This window comes from Mesoplodon bidens (assembly GCF_964165515.1).
Source record: "Mesoplodon bidens genome assembly, chromosome: 1".
Taxonomy (NCBI): domain Eukaryota; kingdom Metazoa; phylum Chordata; class Mammalia; order Artiodactyla; family Ziphiidae; genus Mesoplodon; species Mesoplodon bidens.
The window spans coordinates 219,248,460-219,264,412 of NC_138176.1; the positions used below are offsets into that span (position 1 = coordinate 219,248,460).

At 44.6% G+C, this 15,953-nt stretch overlaps 1 protein-coding gene across 2 annotated transcripts in view; it reads left to right on the top strand.

Moving 5' to 3' along the window:
* Positions 1-335: 335 nt before the first annotated feature.
* Positions 336-15,953, top strand: part of GAB1 (GRB2 associated binding protein 1) — a 124,994-nt gene continuing 109,376 nt past the window's right edge. Inside the window, exon 1 of one of the 2 annotated variants that reach the window (XM_081235020.1) lies at positions 336-1,199. In XM_081235020.1, coding sequence (XP_081091146.1) covers positions 1,128-1,199 — 72 coding nt within the window. In that variant the 5' untranslated portion in view covers positions 336-1,127. The remainder of the gene's footprint in view (positions 1,200-15,953) is intronic. The other variant, XM_081235021.1, reaches the window with a different exon arrangement.

The following is a 15,953-nucleotide window of genomic DNA, read 5'->3' on the forward strand; positions in this document are numbered from 1 at the left end:
GCCGCCTTCGCCGGGCGGCCGAGGACCCCTCTCCAGCTTCCCGAACTACAGATCCCAGGGTGCCTCTCGGGACTCCCGCTCCCTCCCTCTCTCGCTCCCTCCCTCCGTGCGTCTCCTCCTCCCTGGCCCTTGTTTTGGCTGGAAGCGCTCCGGCGGAGTTAGAGAAAGTCTGGGCAGAAACCGCAGCCGGCCCGAACGTGGGAAGGGGAGGAGGAAAGGAAGAGGGAGCCGGGAGGCCGGGAGAGGGAGGGATCGGGGCCGGGGGTCGGGCTGCTCAGAACCTGCCGCGCGCCCGGGGGTGGGGGAGGCGGCGCGGGAGGAGCGCGAGGGGACTGGACGGTGGGCTCGGTCCCCGCAGCCGAGCAGCCGAGAGCCTCGTTCCTTCGCCGCCCTCCGCCCTCTCTCTCCCGCGGCGGCGGCGAGCGCGGACCCACCCTCCGGCGGGACCTCTGCCCTGCCCAGCGACGCCGAGCCGGCGGCTCCCTCCGTGGCCCTGGACCAGCCCTGCGCCCGCTGTCCACGGGACCCTCGCGGCTTCCCCTTTCCTCCCGGCTGCCCGGGCGCCGCGGGAAAGTGACCCACCCTCCCGCGAGGAGAGGGCAGGAGGGGATCGCGCAGGGCGCACCGAAACCGAGAGCGGGCGAGCCGGAGTGGGCACCGCGCAGGGGCATTGTGTGTGTGTGTGTGTGAGTGTGGGTGTGCGCGCGTGCAGCGTCGTGTCTGTCTAGAGAGCGCTCTGGGAGGTCCCGTCCCGAGGGGGCGGAGCGCAGGGGGCCGAGGCTTGGGCTCCGCGCCGGGGCAGAGTCCCGTTGAGCCCGAGCGCGAAGAAGGCAGGCGGCGGGACGGCGCGCCTGGCGGCTGGGCGGGCGCACTGAAGGGAGGCCGGGGCGCCCTCGGCCCGGCCGCGGACCCTGCCCCGAGGTATCGGCCTCGGCGGCGCGGCCCGCTTCTACTCAAGTCCGCGGACCTGCTTGCGGGGAAGAAGCTCGGAGGCCGAGAGCCGGCGCGCCGCGGAGCCCGTCCGCCCGGGGTGCGCCGCCGGAGAGCTAGGTCCCCGCCGCTGCGCGGCTGTCCGGCGTCGGCGGTGTCGGGAGCGCGCCCGGCCCGGAGCCGGAGGGGCGCGCACCATGAGCGGCGGCGAAGTGGTCTGCTCCGGATGGCTCCGCAAGTCACCCCCGGAGAAAAAGTTGAAGCGTTATGTAAGTAGAGCTCGGCCGCCGTTCCCTTTCCCGGGCGGCTCGTGCGCGGACTGCTGCTTCCCCTTGGTCCCCATCCTTTTCCCGTGGGCCCTTTCCCCGGCAGGCTGGGGACCCAGGCTGGACACTCACGCCCGGGCCTCCTCTTGGCCGGGCACCTTTTCTTCCTCCAGATTCCAGACATCGGCCCGTAGGAGGGCCGGGCATGGCCAGCTGAGCGCCGGCTGCATGTTTTTATTGTTCCTTTTAGCAGGGGCGAGGGGGAGAGCATTCTCCTTTCGTTATACCTGCAGGGAATCCTTAGGGACTGCTGTGTAGTAAATTTCCCGCAGTGGGAAAACCACGGAGGTGTTGGAACTCATCAGCCCTCTATTTGGTCCGCGCTCCCTCCCGCCTTCCCCTCGGGGTGGTTGCCGGAAGCGGGCGGGGGACCTGGGAAGTTGGCCTTAGAGCCGAGCATCTCCAGTCCGCGCACACGGGAAAGAAAAAAAGTTATTACGCGCCCTACCGTTTGCTTAGCACGGTTCACATTTTCGCGGTTTTGAAGCGAGGGACCTTGGAGTTTGGCCCGAGAGCCTTGGCAGTTTGCTGCGAAAGGAGGGCACTGGGGGGAGCCTGGTGGCTGGTGTTCGGGCGCCGTCGACACGCTGTCAAACCCCGCAGGAGAGGACAGCTGGGGCCAGTCAGGATTTCTGTGTGTTACGGTACTTTCCCAGGCCACCCGAGTTGCTTCTGCTGATTATGTGTTAAACTGTTTTAGCTGTTAAGGAAGATATTCCTTGAAAGAACCAACCTTGCTTAGGTGGAAATCTGTGTCCTCTTCGGGGGGGAGGGTGTCTGCGATCTTATCCCCTTCTCCCCCATTGGCTCTTTTGTTGCTGCCCCCTGCAAAAGAAAGAAATGACACCTTCGCCCTGGCACATGACGCAAATATTTTTCTAGTAAAGTATGTCTCGAAAACAAAATGTATGCCCCCTTAAATATAAATTTACTACCAGGGGGCCGACACTAATAATGGAACCTGTTTCTTGTGGAAGGGTATGTACATCCAGAGTGAGAGCTCGAGGTAATCCTATTAGTCACTGTTTGCTTGCGTAGAACGGGAGTGAAGTGCAATATTTAACTTCACCGACAACTCACCGGTGAGTTTCTGGTTTACTTTCTGCCAGAATTTGTTATAGGCAAGTAATTCTTATTTAAGGATTTGATGCCACAAATCCTAAGAAAGTTCTCCAGAGATTTTTTGAATCCTTCCAAATCCTGTATCTCCACCTATCCCACTTTGCCTGAATATTCTGGTAAATATGCTGACTTTAATCCAAAAATTGGGGAGAGGCAGTGTTGTTTTCAGCTCTGAGTTCTGAAGAGAAGGCTGTATGTGTGTGGGAAGAGGGAGTGGATTGATAGAGAGATGTAGTTGTTTTGAGAAGGCGCTGTTTAGGAAATGATTGGGTCCTTGGGGGAACTGAAGAACACTACATTAGCTGAAATAGGTAGTGGTAATAGAGGTTTAATGCTTTCTTTCACATGATTGGTTTATGGCTCTCTCAAAAGATGCCCTGCACTGGACTAGGGACCATAAGATTTAAAAAATACAATAGGAAAAAAGCCTTGCCTCTTGGGCTTGCAATTTAATGTAATACAAACCAGGAAGAAAATCAGCCCCCAAGATTATGTCTTAACAAGGACCAAGAAAATGGAAAATCTGAATTTTAAAAAATTTATTATTTCATTTGATCATTACAACAGTTTTATGAGGCGCGTATTATCTGTCTAACAGATGAGAACACAGTCTATATAACCAGAGTGTGCCAGAGGCAGGGTTTGAACCCAGATCTGCCTGCCTGACTGGCCTTTAAAAGGTTAATGAGTCATCTAGTTCATTTCAAGTGGCACTCAGGCGGGTCATCTGTAAACAGCCTTTCAAGTTGTAACTTTCTATGAGTCTGTGGATATTGGTTGAGCAGGCAAGGAAGGGGCGGGCTGCGGATCAGAGGTGCAGTGCTGAAGAAACACAAGACAAGCATGTGTGCACAAAAGGTAGCTAGCAATGCCACATGGTTTCTGATTGTGTGCCCAAGTGGATCACTATGGGTATTTCATAGATGTTTTGAGGAACAAGCTTCATGTAGACTGAAACCGTAAGAATACTTTAGGGAGACAATGGGCTCCCTAACTTGTTGTCAGCTGAGAGGAGAATATGCCTAACAGCAGAGGGAGGCGGGGTTTTCTTTGCCTGGCTGGGCACTGGGGTTTTCTTTCCACACTAGTGAAGTACATAGAGACAGCCCAGGAAGAAAGTGGGCAGGGTGGCCACCAGAATTGAGGGGTCCAAGAGGGTGACTGGAGACTTATAAGTTAAAATGAGTCTTGTCTTATATTTGCACCGTCAAGTCGGTTGCCCAGATTTTAACATTCCCACATGATTGCTCTTTGGCTTGGTATCCAATTCAGATAGTTTTGGCTAAAGCAGCTTTGCCCCTCAAAGACATTGGCATATATACATGCGTCTCCTGTGCTGGTTTGGTTTCATGTAAAATCTTTATTTTCTGGATGAAAGGAAACATTGTTGGCCACCCAGTAGGCAAAATGTTGCTTGATAATGCTTTTGAATGAACGGATTCACTGGATAAGATATCTTGGATGCCTGGTACTGTAATTGTTAAATGAGACTTCAGGGAGTTTGAACATTGATTTTGTTGGGGAACATTTGGCCAGAGAACTTGGACAGTTGTCTCGCTGTTTACAGTATTTATAGGGTAGTCCAAGCATTGATTAAGATGATCCATCAGGGCTTTTAAGTGACAAAAAAATTGTTTTAGTTTTATCTCCAAAGTCATCTCAAGTTACGGCCCCCATGCATTCCATTTACAACTCCATTTTATGTTTGCTGTTTTATAGTCAACAGCATTGTTTTTTTATATTAGTATGTTCCTCAGATATGGAAGCTTTTCTTGAATTTCCTAAAGAGAGTGGAAGTGGCATAAAAGACAGTTAAGACAAAGACTAGTGAGTGGATTCTCCAGCCTTTTTGCCTCTTTTTAATTTTTTCTATATCTATTTGCAAAAGGGTAAGAACCTCTTGTATGTGTTCCGTCCTCTGAGAATTTTTAGAAGTCCACTTAATATGGAGGTGAAGATTTTTCTGCTTTCTCTCAGTTTTGCTACTACTGTGTTGCTGTTTTCATCCTGTGTTATATATTAAACAGCTGATTTTTCACTCTGTTAAGGACCTGAGTAGAATCACATACAGATCAATGTCACTAGGGTTATAGAAACCAAGTAGACTGTTGGTAGTATGCACTCATAGGCAGCGCTCAGATGTTTAAAGGGCTGTTTAAAGACAAATCAGCCATTTGAAATAATGGTAGACTTTTCATCAGGATTTGAAATTTTAGCTGAGATAAAAGGTAAGTCTTGAAAACAAAGGATTATTTCAAGCCAGCTGGCTGTCCCCCTATCTCTGCAGTGGGGGAGCTTCCCTATGGCCTGCCTCAAGCCAAGACACCAAGTTTGGGCTCCTCCATGGCCCAGATGTCTGCCTTGGGCCGGTGTGCAATCTCAGCAGGAGAACCTGCTTCTGGACCAGGGCAAGGTGGCCTGCCAGCTGCCAGCCATCTGGGGAGCAAAACCTCAGCCAGTTCTTGGGTGTGTAATCTGCACCCAGTTTGGGCTCTGCTCTTCAGCTGTCAGTTTATAGGATGTTTTTTGTCTGAACTTGTGGTTCTGGGAATGGACTTAGAAACAGAAATAGCATCTTCCTCTGGGTGGGCACCTGACATCTTACATAGAGGAGAGAGGCATGGGGAAGGCAAAATAACAGCATCTCCTTTGTTCAAGGACAACCCAGGAGCTGGGCTAAGTCCCTGTTCCATAGTGTCACTACAACAAAGAGAGGACTGGGATGTTTGGAAGCTTTTCCTGCCCTTTTTTGGCAATTCCCAGTAGCAGATTCTGCTACTGGGAATTGCCAGTAGTCAACAGATTCTGAAGCTTTTGCTTACAGTGACTGAAGGAGCATAATTATTCTGTTCAAGGAAATTTTTTCCTGCAATTCTCCCATTAGTGAACATTCCATTCAAATTTCGAATGTTTTCTTTTTACCTTTTCCAATAAGGCAGGAACATTGTTTCTACTAAGAAAGACCATCAGTTAGCAATGGGGAGGGGGATGGGGGCAGCCAGGGAAGACTTCACAGGTGAATTTCAGGCTCTATTCTTGGAAGAATCCAGGTGCTTCTGGCAGAAATAGCAAAAATCAGAAGGGAAGCTTGGTTTTCAAGGAAGAACGGGGACTTTGTGTTGAGTTCAGACATCCCCTCGAGAAAAGAACAGAACAGCTCCGTTTCATGCATGGAATTTGGATGTCAGCTGTAACTTGCAGTTTGAGAAGTTTCAGTTTCTGCCATGACCTAATGCTCTTGATGGGATCCTGACCACAAGTGAATTTTCTGTCCCAGGCTAGACAACAAACCAAACAACCCCACTTGTCCGGTCACCTGAACTTATTAAAATTCCAAGGGACATGTGTTATTTAAGATTTCTTTATGTCTGTTTGGAACTAAATAATTCATTCTGGCAAGCATTTAGTTGACAACAGAGAGGGAGCATGTTCTGGTAGGAGGGAGAATAAAAGAGCCTTTGATTCATTTGCTTCTGAGTTCCAGCAGGAGGGCAGGGGCTGCCTTGGGCTAGCGTCTTATTTTGGACTTTGGAAGCCATCTTAGCCCAGCTGTGTGAGTGCCAGCCAGTGCTGGAGGAAAGAGAATAACACCATTGGATCACATTAAACCCCTCCTGACTGTTGATGGAAGGGTTTCTCCCATTTCACATTCCTTGCATTAACATGGTGGCTCATTTCCCCCAAGTTAGAGTTCCATCTGAATTTGCCACTTGAACTTGGATTGAAGTCACAGCACTTCTGTGACTCTTTATCTTAGTCGACTAAGTACAGGAAACTTACCAAGACCCAGGTCCCTGTCTGCTCCCCCTCTTCAGCTACAGGAACAAATAAAATCAGCATTCTTTTCTTCCTTAGATTACTCCTGGGCGAAAGTGGCTCATTGTACCATGGATTTCCATGGTCCTTAAATATGTAACCTCTTCATTTGCCAACTCAGTGGCTGGGGGAGCCTTAATGAATTGGAGATGGCGATGCAGGCCTGTGGAATTACTGGGAAAAGTCATCTTAGGAACTTGGAAGCTTTGACCATTCCAGGCTTGTCTGTGTGAGCACCTCAAATCCTACAAGAATGCCTTAACTGGAAAAGAATCTTTTATATTTTAAGCAATTCTTTTATTCGTAGGAGCAAAATGCTCCCTAACTGAAGAGAAAAATGCTCATTGCTGAATGTGTATAAAGTAGAACCCAGAAGCTTTTAACCCTCCCACAGCCTGCTTTATTAAAAAAAAAATAGTTAAGACTCTGCACCGAAATGCATGCTTGGTCGTTATCTGGGTTACATTAGCCCTTGAAGCATTCTGATTACAGCTTGTAGCTGCCAAGCCCTGTCCTGCAGTGTTATCTGGAACAAAAATTTTCCATGTGGTTGTTTTTAGCAGAGCTGCTATATGCAAACTGCATGTGAAGATGTAAGTCGCAAAGAAATAGAGCTTCTGGAAGGGGAAATGTGAGTGATCTTAATTTTTTTTTCCTACTATTTAACTGTTCTTTCCTTTCTGTGTGTTTCAGAAATTTTTATCATATTTCTAAACTGAGTTTTCTTTTACTTTTATGCACTGGAAAGAATGCCACATTTACCACAAGTTTTTCGTATGGTGGTGTTTTTTTTCTCCCAGCTTTTTTCTTTGTATTCATACTTGGCCTAGGTAATTCCCCATGTGTTCAAAAAACAACAACAACAACAGCAATGTCCTAAAAGGAAAAAAACAAATGGCTACATTGTTCCATGAATTAAAAACAATATACCAAGAGTCCAAACATTTCTCTTCAATGTAGAAATCTTAGGTCATTTTTTTTTTTAAAGGAAGAAAAATACTAAACTTTGCTTTAACTATCCTGCTCATTGTTTTTCTTTTCCCTTTTTTATTTATTTTTCTTTGTTTTAACTCGTGTCGTTTAATTTTTTTTGAAAAGTTTTACATATGGTTCTTCTTTAAGAATGTCACACATGGGAAAAGAAAACATTAAAATTTCATTTTACTTTTCATCCTCTAGTCTGAAGAGGGGAAAAAATGTTAATTAACAGTAAGGGTTTGTAACTGACTTCGTGTTGCTTGGTTGAATTGAATATTTGTCATTATTGCCTAGAAATATTTAGCAGTTTTATGTGAAATAAGCACGTAAATATAATTTTAGTTAAGAAGCTTTTATGAAATAAAATATGCAGGACAGTAGCATCAGGGGATTGAGAACTCAATCTATTTTTGTCATTTTTATTGTATTTAATATTTTGTAATTGATATTTTGTATTAAATATTTATTGTATTTAATACATCGGTTAGCCAGTTGCTATAAAATTTTATCTGCTAACTTTTTTAAGTGGGAGAGAGGTAAAAAGCACTCTTTCCCCCAGGAATCCCTACCCTCTTCCCCTTGTTTTCCGCTTCTTCCTCTGTAGTAAAAGCCTCACTACCAACATCACAAAGTATTCCTGTCAAAATCCTTACACACACAATCTTTCACCTTTTCTCTAAAAAAGGGGGAGTTATTTATGTCCTGTTATGTAGTAATCAAGACTAGGAATCATAATGTTCTACCCAGCAGGTAGATTGTTTTTCTCTCCTGAAATGCAGTTTTTAGTTACTACTGTATTGGGAAATGCTGTCAGGCCACTTTCTGACTAGCAGGACTCCTCCCTGAAATGACTACCTGGTTAAAGAATTAGGTACCTGGTGTGCTCTGTCAACTCCAGTCCATCACACATTCCCATCGGTGCCTTGGCTAGGGGCATCGTAGCCAAGAGGAAGGTGCTTCTGATTGGACGGATGACCACTTGATTTGCGGGAAAGAAGTGCTTTCATCTTTGTCACTTGGAAGAGAAACACTTGGTAAAATGCTACCTCCAGTGCTGTGAATTCCAGTGGCATTACGTAGAACTTGGTGAGGAAGGCTCACCCCACTGGGTTAGGGAAGCATCATTTGAAGCCCCTACCCTCTGTCAAAGTTATAATTGACCCCAGAGTTGTGTAGGAGGATTGGATTTTACAAGTTCTCCAAGACAATTTCAGATTTAAATGTTTGAAGTGTTGGAAAAAGGTAAAAGGAAATACTGAGCTAGGAAGAATGCGAAATATTTGGGCAGTTAATTTGTTCCTGGTGGTGCTGTTACATAAAACCAAAGCCTTCTGAGTAATCTTCACAGGGTATCTAGGTCATTTATCTCTGAAGAAAAGTGCACAAAATTAAACTGATGCTGTAGTTCTTTTTTCTTTCTCTTCTTTTCTCTTTCTCTTCATTTAGCAGTGGAAGAGTCAAAACAGGAAAAGCATGCCTGGTATATTTTTAGTTTTAACATATCTTTCTAGATGATTTTCCTAATGACCCACAGTATACACAGTAGAAAGTGTGTACACGTGATCTATTTACAAAGAAAATTATGGCTTCATTTATCATTCTTTGGTGTTTGTAATAGGTTATTAATTTCCAGAGGACAAAGATGGCATTTGTTCTCTGCATCTGAAATGCACAGAGTGGTACCTGGCACAATCTCTTGAGTAGCATGACCAAGTACTTGTTGAGTTTTAAACCTAAAACGATAAATCATCTAGTTCAATGTTTCTCAACCTCTTCTAACCCATTTCTCTATCACGTATTGTTTGAGTTTCCCATGGCTTTTAATCCAGTTTTATTTTCTGTGATGTGCATTACAAAAACAATAGCTATATCGAATATCTTTCCCAATTATACTTATCTCCTTCTTCCCTAGTAGAGAGTCCAACCTCCTCTTTTTACAGGGAATGAAAATAAAGAGCCTCCGAGAGACTTAATTGATTTGTCCGAGGTCATACAAGTTAACCAGCTGTTCTGGCAGGGCCAGATCTCTTTTCAGGTCAGACCCTGCAGTCCTTGAGGGGATGCCCGCTGAGAACAAGGCATTGCAAAGAATTCAGAAGAGGCCCAAGAGGGCACTGCCTCTACCTTTCAGGAGTCGATATGCTACTAGGGGCATAGGAGGCACTCAGTACTGCAAATTATGTTGTGATCAGTGATGTGTGAGGCCAGGCTTTAGAAGAATTCAGCCGAGGGAGGTGAATTCAGGGATTCCGGGAAGGTTTCATGAAGGTGGCAAGAGAGATTTCACCAGGACCTTAAAAAGATGGATTCAGGGCTTCCCTGGTGGCGCAGTGGTTGAGAGTCCGCCTGCCGATGCAGGGGACGCGGGTTCGTGTCCCAGTCCGGGAAGATCCCACATGCCGCGGAGCGGCTGGGCCCGTGAGCCATGGCCGCTGAGCCTGTGCTTCTGGAGCCTGTACTCCGCAACGGGAGAGGCCACAACAGTGAGAGGTCCGCGTACCGCAAAAAAAAAAAAAAAAAAGAAAAAAAAGATGGATTCAGTTTTCAAAGATGAGGCTGGAGCAAGACTCTTTCTATTGCTCCCTTTTCCAGCCAGACTCTTGGGTGGGTTGTGTCCACCTGCCCGCGCCCCGCCCCCCCCGCCCTTCCTCACCTGCTGCTCATCTCATAGTGGAATACAGCCCGGGTCCTTTTGCACCATCCTTACCTAACCCGGCTCCCACTAAGATCCCAGATGGTTGCCCAATCTAGCAGAGCTAGATCTGAACTTTTTAGTTTTTATTTTTCATGAAGCTCTTGACTACATCGTTGGAGATAACCAGTCCATTTTCTCAAAATATGTTCTTCCCTGTGCCTTCCTGATACGAGGCTCTCTGGTTTCTGGAAGTGTTGGAGTTCCTAAGCGTTCTAGTGCTGGCTAGCCCTGGATGCTCTCTACTCCCATGCCACACTGTTAGTAGTTCTTCATCCATTGGGAGTGTATGAACTTTTTTGAAAATTTGATAAAAGCTCCATGTTCTCCATTTCCATAGAATTCTTTTTTTTTTTTTCCCCCTGTTTGGCCAGTGATCACATCATGCTGGTTGTTAGTTGATTTACAGTTTTGTTAGTTTCAGGTGTACAGCAGAGTGATTCAGTTATATATTCTTTTTCAGATTCTTTTCCATTGTAGGTTATTACAAGATATTGAGTATAGTTCCCTCTGCTATACAGTAGGTCCTTACTGGTTATCTATTTTATATATAGTAGTGTCCACAGAATTCTTACAAACTTACACACTTACAAAGTTATCCCCTTGCACACTTCGTAACCTTTAAAGCTCATCTGTGGATCATAAAGCCCAGTGAAATGCCCCTGAATTATATGCTGATGATTTGAAGACACCATTTCAGCCCATTTGTCACTCCACATCTTTGGCTCTAACTGGTTAGTAGATCTCTAACTGCTTAGATCCCCACAGCAACGGAGAGTCTGCATACCCACAGCAGGGCTCACCATCCTCTCCTGAAACCCCTCTTGCAGGTTCCCTCTCTCAGTCAGTCACACCACCATCCCTTTCCCAGTGGCTTAAGCCAGAGCATTTTCTTTGTTCTCTTCTCCTTCTCCACATCCAGTGACCAAAATCCTGTCAGCTTTACCTTCCAAAGATCTCTTGACTTCTTGACCTCTGTGTTGCCTAAGCTGCCTTTGCCTTTGCCTTTCTGCCAGATTTCTGCAATTGCTAGTTCATCTCCCTGTCTCCATCCTTGCGTCCCTCCAAACCAGCTTCATCAAGGCAGCCAGCATGGCCTTTCTGAAACCCAGATCTGATAGTCCCGGGCTCCAGTTTGAGGCTGTCCCGCAGGGTTCCTTTGCTCTGAGGAATGCCCAAACCCCTTCTCTTGGCTTGCAGGGCTCTCTGTGATGTGGCCCGTGCATGTACCTCCTTCTCCCTCACGCGCTCCGCTTCAGCTGTACTGAGCTTTCAGGTCCCGAATTGGCTTTGTGATCCCTCACTCTGGCCTTGGCCTGTGCACTTCTCTCCTCCAGGGATTCCTGGCCCTCCTCTCGCTGCCTCCACACCCAGGCTACCCCAGGAGCCTCCCTCGAACTCCCGCCACCACTATCACTCACCCATGCAGACCCAGCGGGCCAAGGCCATCTGTTTTGTTCCCCTTCGATGCTCGGCCATTCCCCCAGGACAGTGCCCGTCGCACCGGATTGCACTTGTTTGTTTAATTTCTTGTTCCCCCTTTTGATGCTGGGGCTCATTGTGATTTTTCATGAGCCCCCAGTACTTTTGCCTTCAAGGGCTCCCTTCCTCTAACAAAAAAAAAGAAAAAAATTATAGTTTGCAACTGTGTCCAGATAATTGAATATATTCCAAGCTGGATTTATTATTAGATAGTTATGATCCTTATTATGTTCATTTTCTATTCTCATTTTAAATGAAATTCATATTAAGACACTTTTTGTGGGCTCCTAAAAGTTTCACGGGCTCTAGCACTTGGTGGCCTGTACCTGATGGACACCTTGGCCGTGTTAAGTGGACATGAATCCTCCGGCGATAAAGTTGACAGCTGATTGATTGTGACTCGGAAAGGCAAGGAGCCCACTAGTTATTTCCTTATGTGGCACGTTTGTCGTGGCTTGAATAGCTCCCTGAAACCATATTAACATTGTGTATTGTAGTCCCTGGTATCGGAAAAATATATTTTAAAAAGTAGGATCACAGACTTAAGAGGCGTATATATATGTATATTTAAAAGCAAAAATCGTGAGACCTTTATGATGTCAAAAATATGTTCCTCGAGCTAGTTTACTCATACGAACATTTCTTCGTGATGTGTCTGTGTACAGCAGTGGTTTTTAGCGGAAGTGGGAAGGTGATTTTGCCCCCGCCAGGGACATTTGACAATGTCTGTGGATGTTTTTTGGTTGTCGCCACTGGGGGTGCTACTGGCAGCTGGTGGGTTGAGGCAGGGATGCTGCTAAACATCCTGCAATGCACAGGACAGCCTTTGCAACCAAGAATGACCCAGCCCCAAATATCAATAGGGCAGAAGTTGTGAAACCCTCAGGTAGAGGAATCCTTCATAAAGCTTGGGTCCTACAGCTGTATTATTCATTTGGTTGATTTCCCTGTGTTTCCTTTAAAAGCCATAATTCAGGTACAGGACTGTGTTGCAGCCTTGGACGCAGGCATTTCCTTTTCTGGCTTCAATAAGGTTGAGAAAAAGTCATTTAGATGCCTGAGCTTTTGAACCCCAGAGGTTGGGGCCATGCACCCCTGTCACAAGGGTTTCTGCAAGAGACAGAAATCTCTCTCCTGTGGTAAATGGTCTGTTATCATTTAAATCATTGCCCCAAATACTCTTTTTTTTTTTTTTCCCATGCTAATCCTAGCTGGAGTACAACCAATTGTTGTCTGGGTGGGGAGGGGGATGCTGAGTCATTTATTCATGCTTTTTATTACCTCTTGGCTTGAATATCACCATTCATTGTTCACAAGCTGCTCAGCTTGTTTACTTTTTATAAATTACATGTAATCAGTCCTCTTGCAGGTCTGGCTACTGTAATTGGCAGCAGCCACGAGCAGGGCTGATGAGTCTGCATTTGTGCTGATGTCTCACAGTCAGCTCGGTCTCCAAACTTTGTTACCTCCTCTATCTGTATTTCAAAAGGAAGGTGAACAGAACTGCCACGCTGCTCTCTCTTCTCAGATGCTCTGACGGCACTTGTTCATGTAATAGTTCGGTAGAGTCCCTGTGTCCTTTGGTGAAGGAAGAATCAAGGGTTTGGGGCAGTGGACCTCAAACTTTAATGTGCATACCAATCACCTGGGTAACTTCTGAAATGAACATTCTGGAGCCTTTGCCCTTTCTGAAATTTTTAGTAAATCTCGGTAGAGGTCCAGAAAACTGCATTTTCTAACTCTCAAATCCCTGCTGATTCTGATGTAGGTGGTCCTTACCTTACACTTGGATAAGTGCTGAGTTAACATGGAGGAAACACGGGGAAAGGAAGAAAATCCAATAGAAGTAAATGTGTATAGAGAGTGGGAGAGGAAGGCAAGAACCAAAACTCAGAAAGTAACTTCAGCCTCTTTTCTGTGAGATAAGGGAAATATGCTGTGATCCTTTAAAAAATATGTGATTCAGATCAAAGTTTCCCCTAAAGGGGACATATTTAGAGGATGACAAAAGTGAAAGGGAATTTTTAGAAAGGTAAGAATATGAGAAAGTGCCTAACCATCGCCAAGAAGCTCAAAGATGTGATGAAATCAAGGAAGCTACTGTGCAGGTATCGATTTGAAAAAGAGCGTGTGTTCCTGAATCGAGAGCTTTATGAATGGCTTAAAGATGAAGAGGATTAGTTCCTCACCAGAAGTTCTGGTTATTCTGGTTATTGGATCTGAAAGCCTGTTATTAAAATACAGTCCAGATTTCCTGGAATAGTTCTAATTTCAGATATTTTTTCCCCACTGTCCTTGTGTCTAGTTTGCCCTAATTTTTGGTTAGTTGAGATGTGGTTGGTTTGTAAAAGAGCACCAAAATAGTTCTACATGACTAAAGAAGTTCTGTTTTCAAATTTCTGTCTGTCTGTCTGTCTCTCTTTCTCTCTCTCCCTGTGTGTGTAATGGATATATTCTAATCTGTTTCTTTGAACCTAAACTTTGATTTTAAAGTCCATTTTAGAGAACGAGAGCAAGAGAGAGAGATAAGACAGACTCTATCCTAGAAAATTGGCCAAGAAATGGCCCAGGTGGGAATGGTTATTTAATCCTAGCACAGGAATAAAGAATTTATTTCCAACTACCTACTGAGTTCACTCTGTTTTTAGAAAGCTATCATCTTTTTCACATATTATTTTCTTAGGGGAACTTTATGATTCTATTTATACCTTGCAGAAAGAGATTGACACCCTCCTCCCCAAATAAAAGGAATTGGGGGAGTTACTTATAAAATGACGACGGCTATCGTCAGCTTTTGTTAATTCCTTCCTTACCCTGCTCTAACCATCTCTTCATCAGAGTGGGCGTCTTTCAGTTTACCCTAACCGTCTCGGTGTCAAAGTGTTCATTTCTCCATGCTGGGAACCCAGATTGTACTGTCGACTTTTCACCACTGTGAAAAGTGGTCACCACTGTGACCACTTCCTTTTCTCCATCCTTCACTCTCTCTCCCTTTCCCTCCATTTCCTTACTCAGGAAGATACTCTGCCCGTCTGCCTGCAAGATCTTAGAGAATCTTCCCATCTGCTTTGTAAGTGTTGAGTAGCATTATTGTTATTATACGGTATCACTATTGTTATACGAAGTGTCTACCACACCCTCTCACTGCACCGAGAGTTCAAGTACGTTCAGTTAGTAGATCACTTTGCTCCCGAAGTGAATAGAAGGGCTGTTGCTGGCTGGTGGTGGAGACCCAGAACCAGCTTCTATCAAGAAAGTCTAGACTCCTGTGACTTCTGGTCTCACGCCTTGCTCTTTTCATGGTGACTTTATTTCAGGTGACTTTATTGCCTTGCTTTCCTGTATTTTTAAAACCATATACTTGGTAGACCTCTTTTCTTAGGAGTCTCTTGATAGTTCTAGTTATTTTTTCAGATTTTTTTCTATAATTTATTCTAACCCATATGTTGTTTAACACAGTGATAGATGTTTCCACTGAATATTTAAATTTGCTGTAAACAAGTGTAAATGCTCCTGGGGAGAATCACGATGTTAAGTAGTCATCCAAGTGCAGCATAAAAAAATATATAGCTTATCAGTTTTCAGTGGGAGTATTTTAACATTAAAATTTCTGGTTTTGCTTTAACATATAGGGGAAAAAAGTTATAAAATGTTAGTTAAGCAGAAGTTGTAAAATATTAGGTAAGCAGATGTATTGCCCTTTGCATAAATTACTAAAGGGAAATGTCTCTTTCATAATTAAATAAGACATCATTAAACTGAATATACATATTTAAACTTCTAATGATTTTATATTTACTTATATTTAAATAGAAAATGCATAGATTGACTTAAAATTCATAGGATGTTGGTACTTTAATTATTTCTATGTTTTAAGATATAATTTTTAATACTCAGATATATTTAAAAGTTTAGTATCTCCCTACTGATTTCAGTGATGCTTAAACAGCTAAAACATACTCTTTTATGGTAGGTTTTATGCGTACTAAATATTTTAGCAAATGCGATTTTTATTCCCAAGCTGGAGAAATAGTTATATGTTGACAAACCCATGTTCTTATTAACTGAGGGATATTGGAACATGGATATTGAAGTATTTTTAATGTTTCAGATAAGGTTCTCATGTTGAAAACATTCACGTTTGTTTTTCAAAGAGAATCTGTTGTTTCTAAACCGTGTATTTCCAGAGCAGAATAACTTTTCATAACTTTGAGATTTTTATTGAAATACTTAAGGAGAAGAAATACTTTTCTTGAAGTAGTGAAAGGAGGAAAACTTACTGATCCTATTCTCAGTGAGAAAATGAGGACCTAGGGAATTGAGGCCAAGGAAATATCCTGAGTTCAAGGCCAGTTGGTTTTAGCAGGCAGAGGTAGTCATGGATGCAAGCTTCCTGACACCCAGCCCAGTGCCGTTCCCAATCTGCCACATCTATCCCCATCTTCAGTGGGTTGTTGTACTCTCCAAAATTCAAATGCTTTGACATTTTAAGAACGTTTTAGCTGTCCCTCAGAGCAGTGACAATATGGTAAGTTCACCCCAGTCTCTCACTTTTTTAAAATTTTTATTTAAAAAAAAAACCACATAACATAAAATTTACCCTCTTA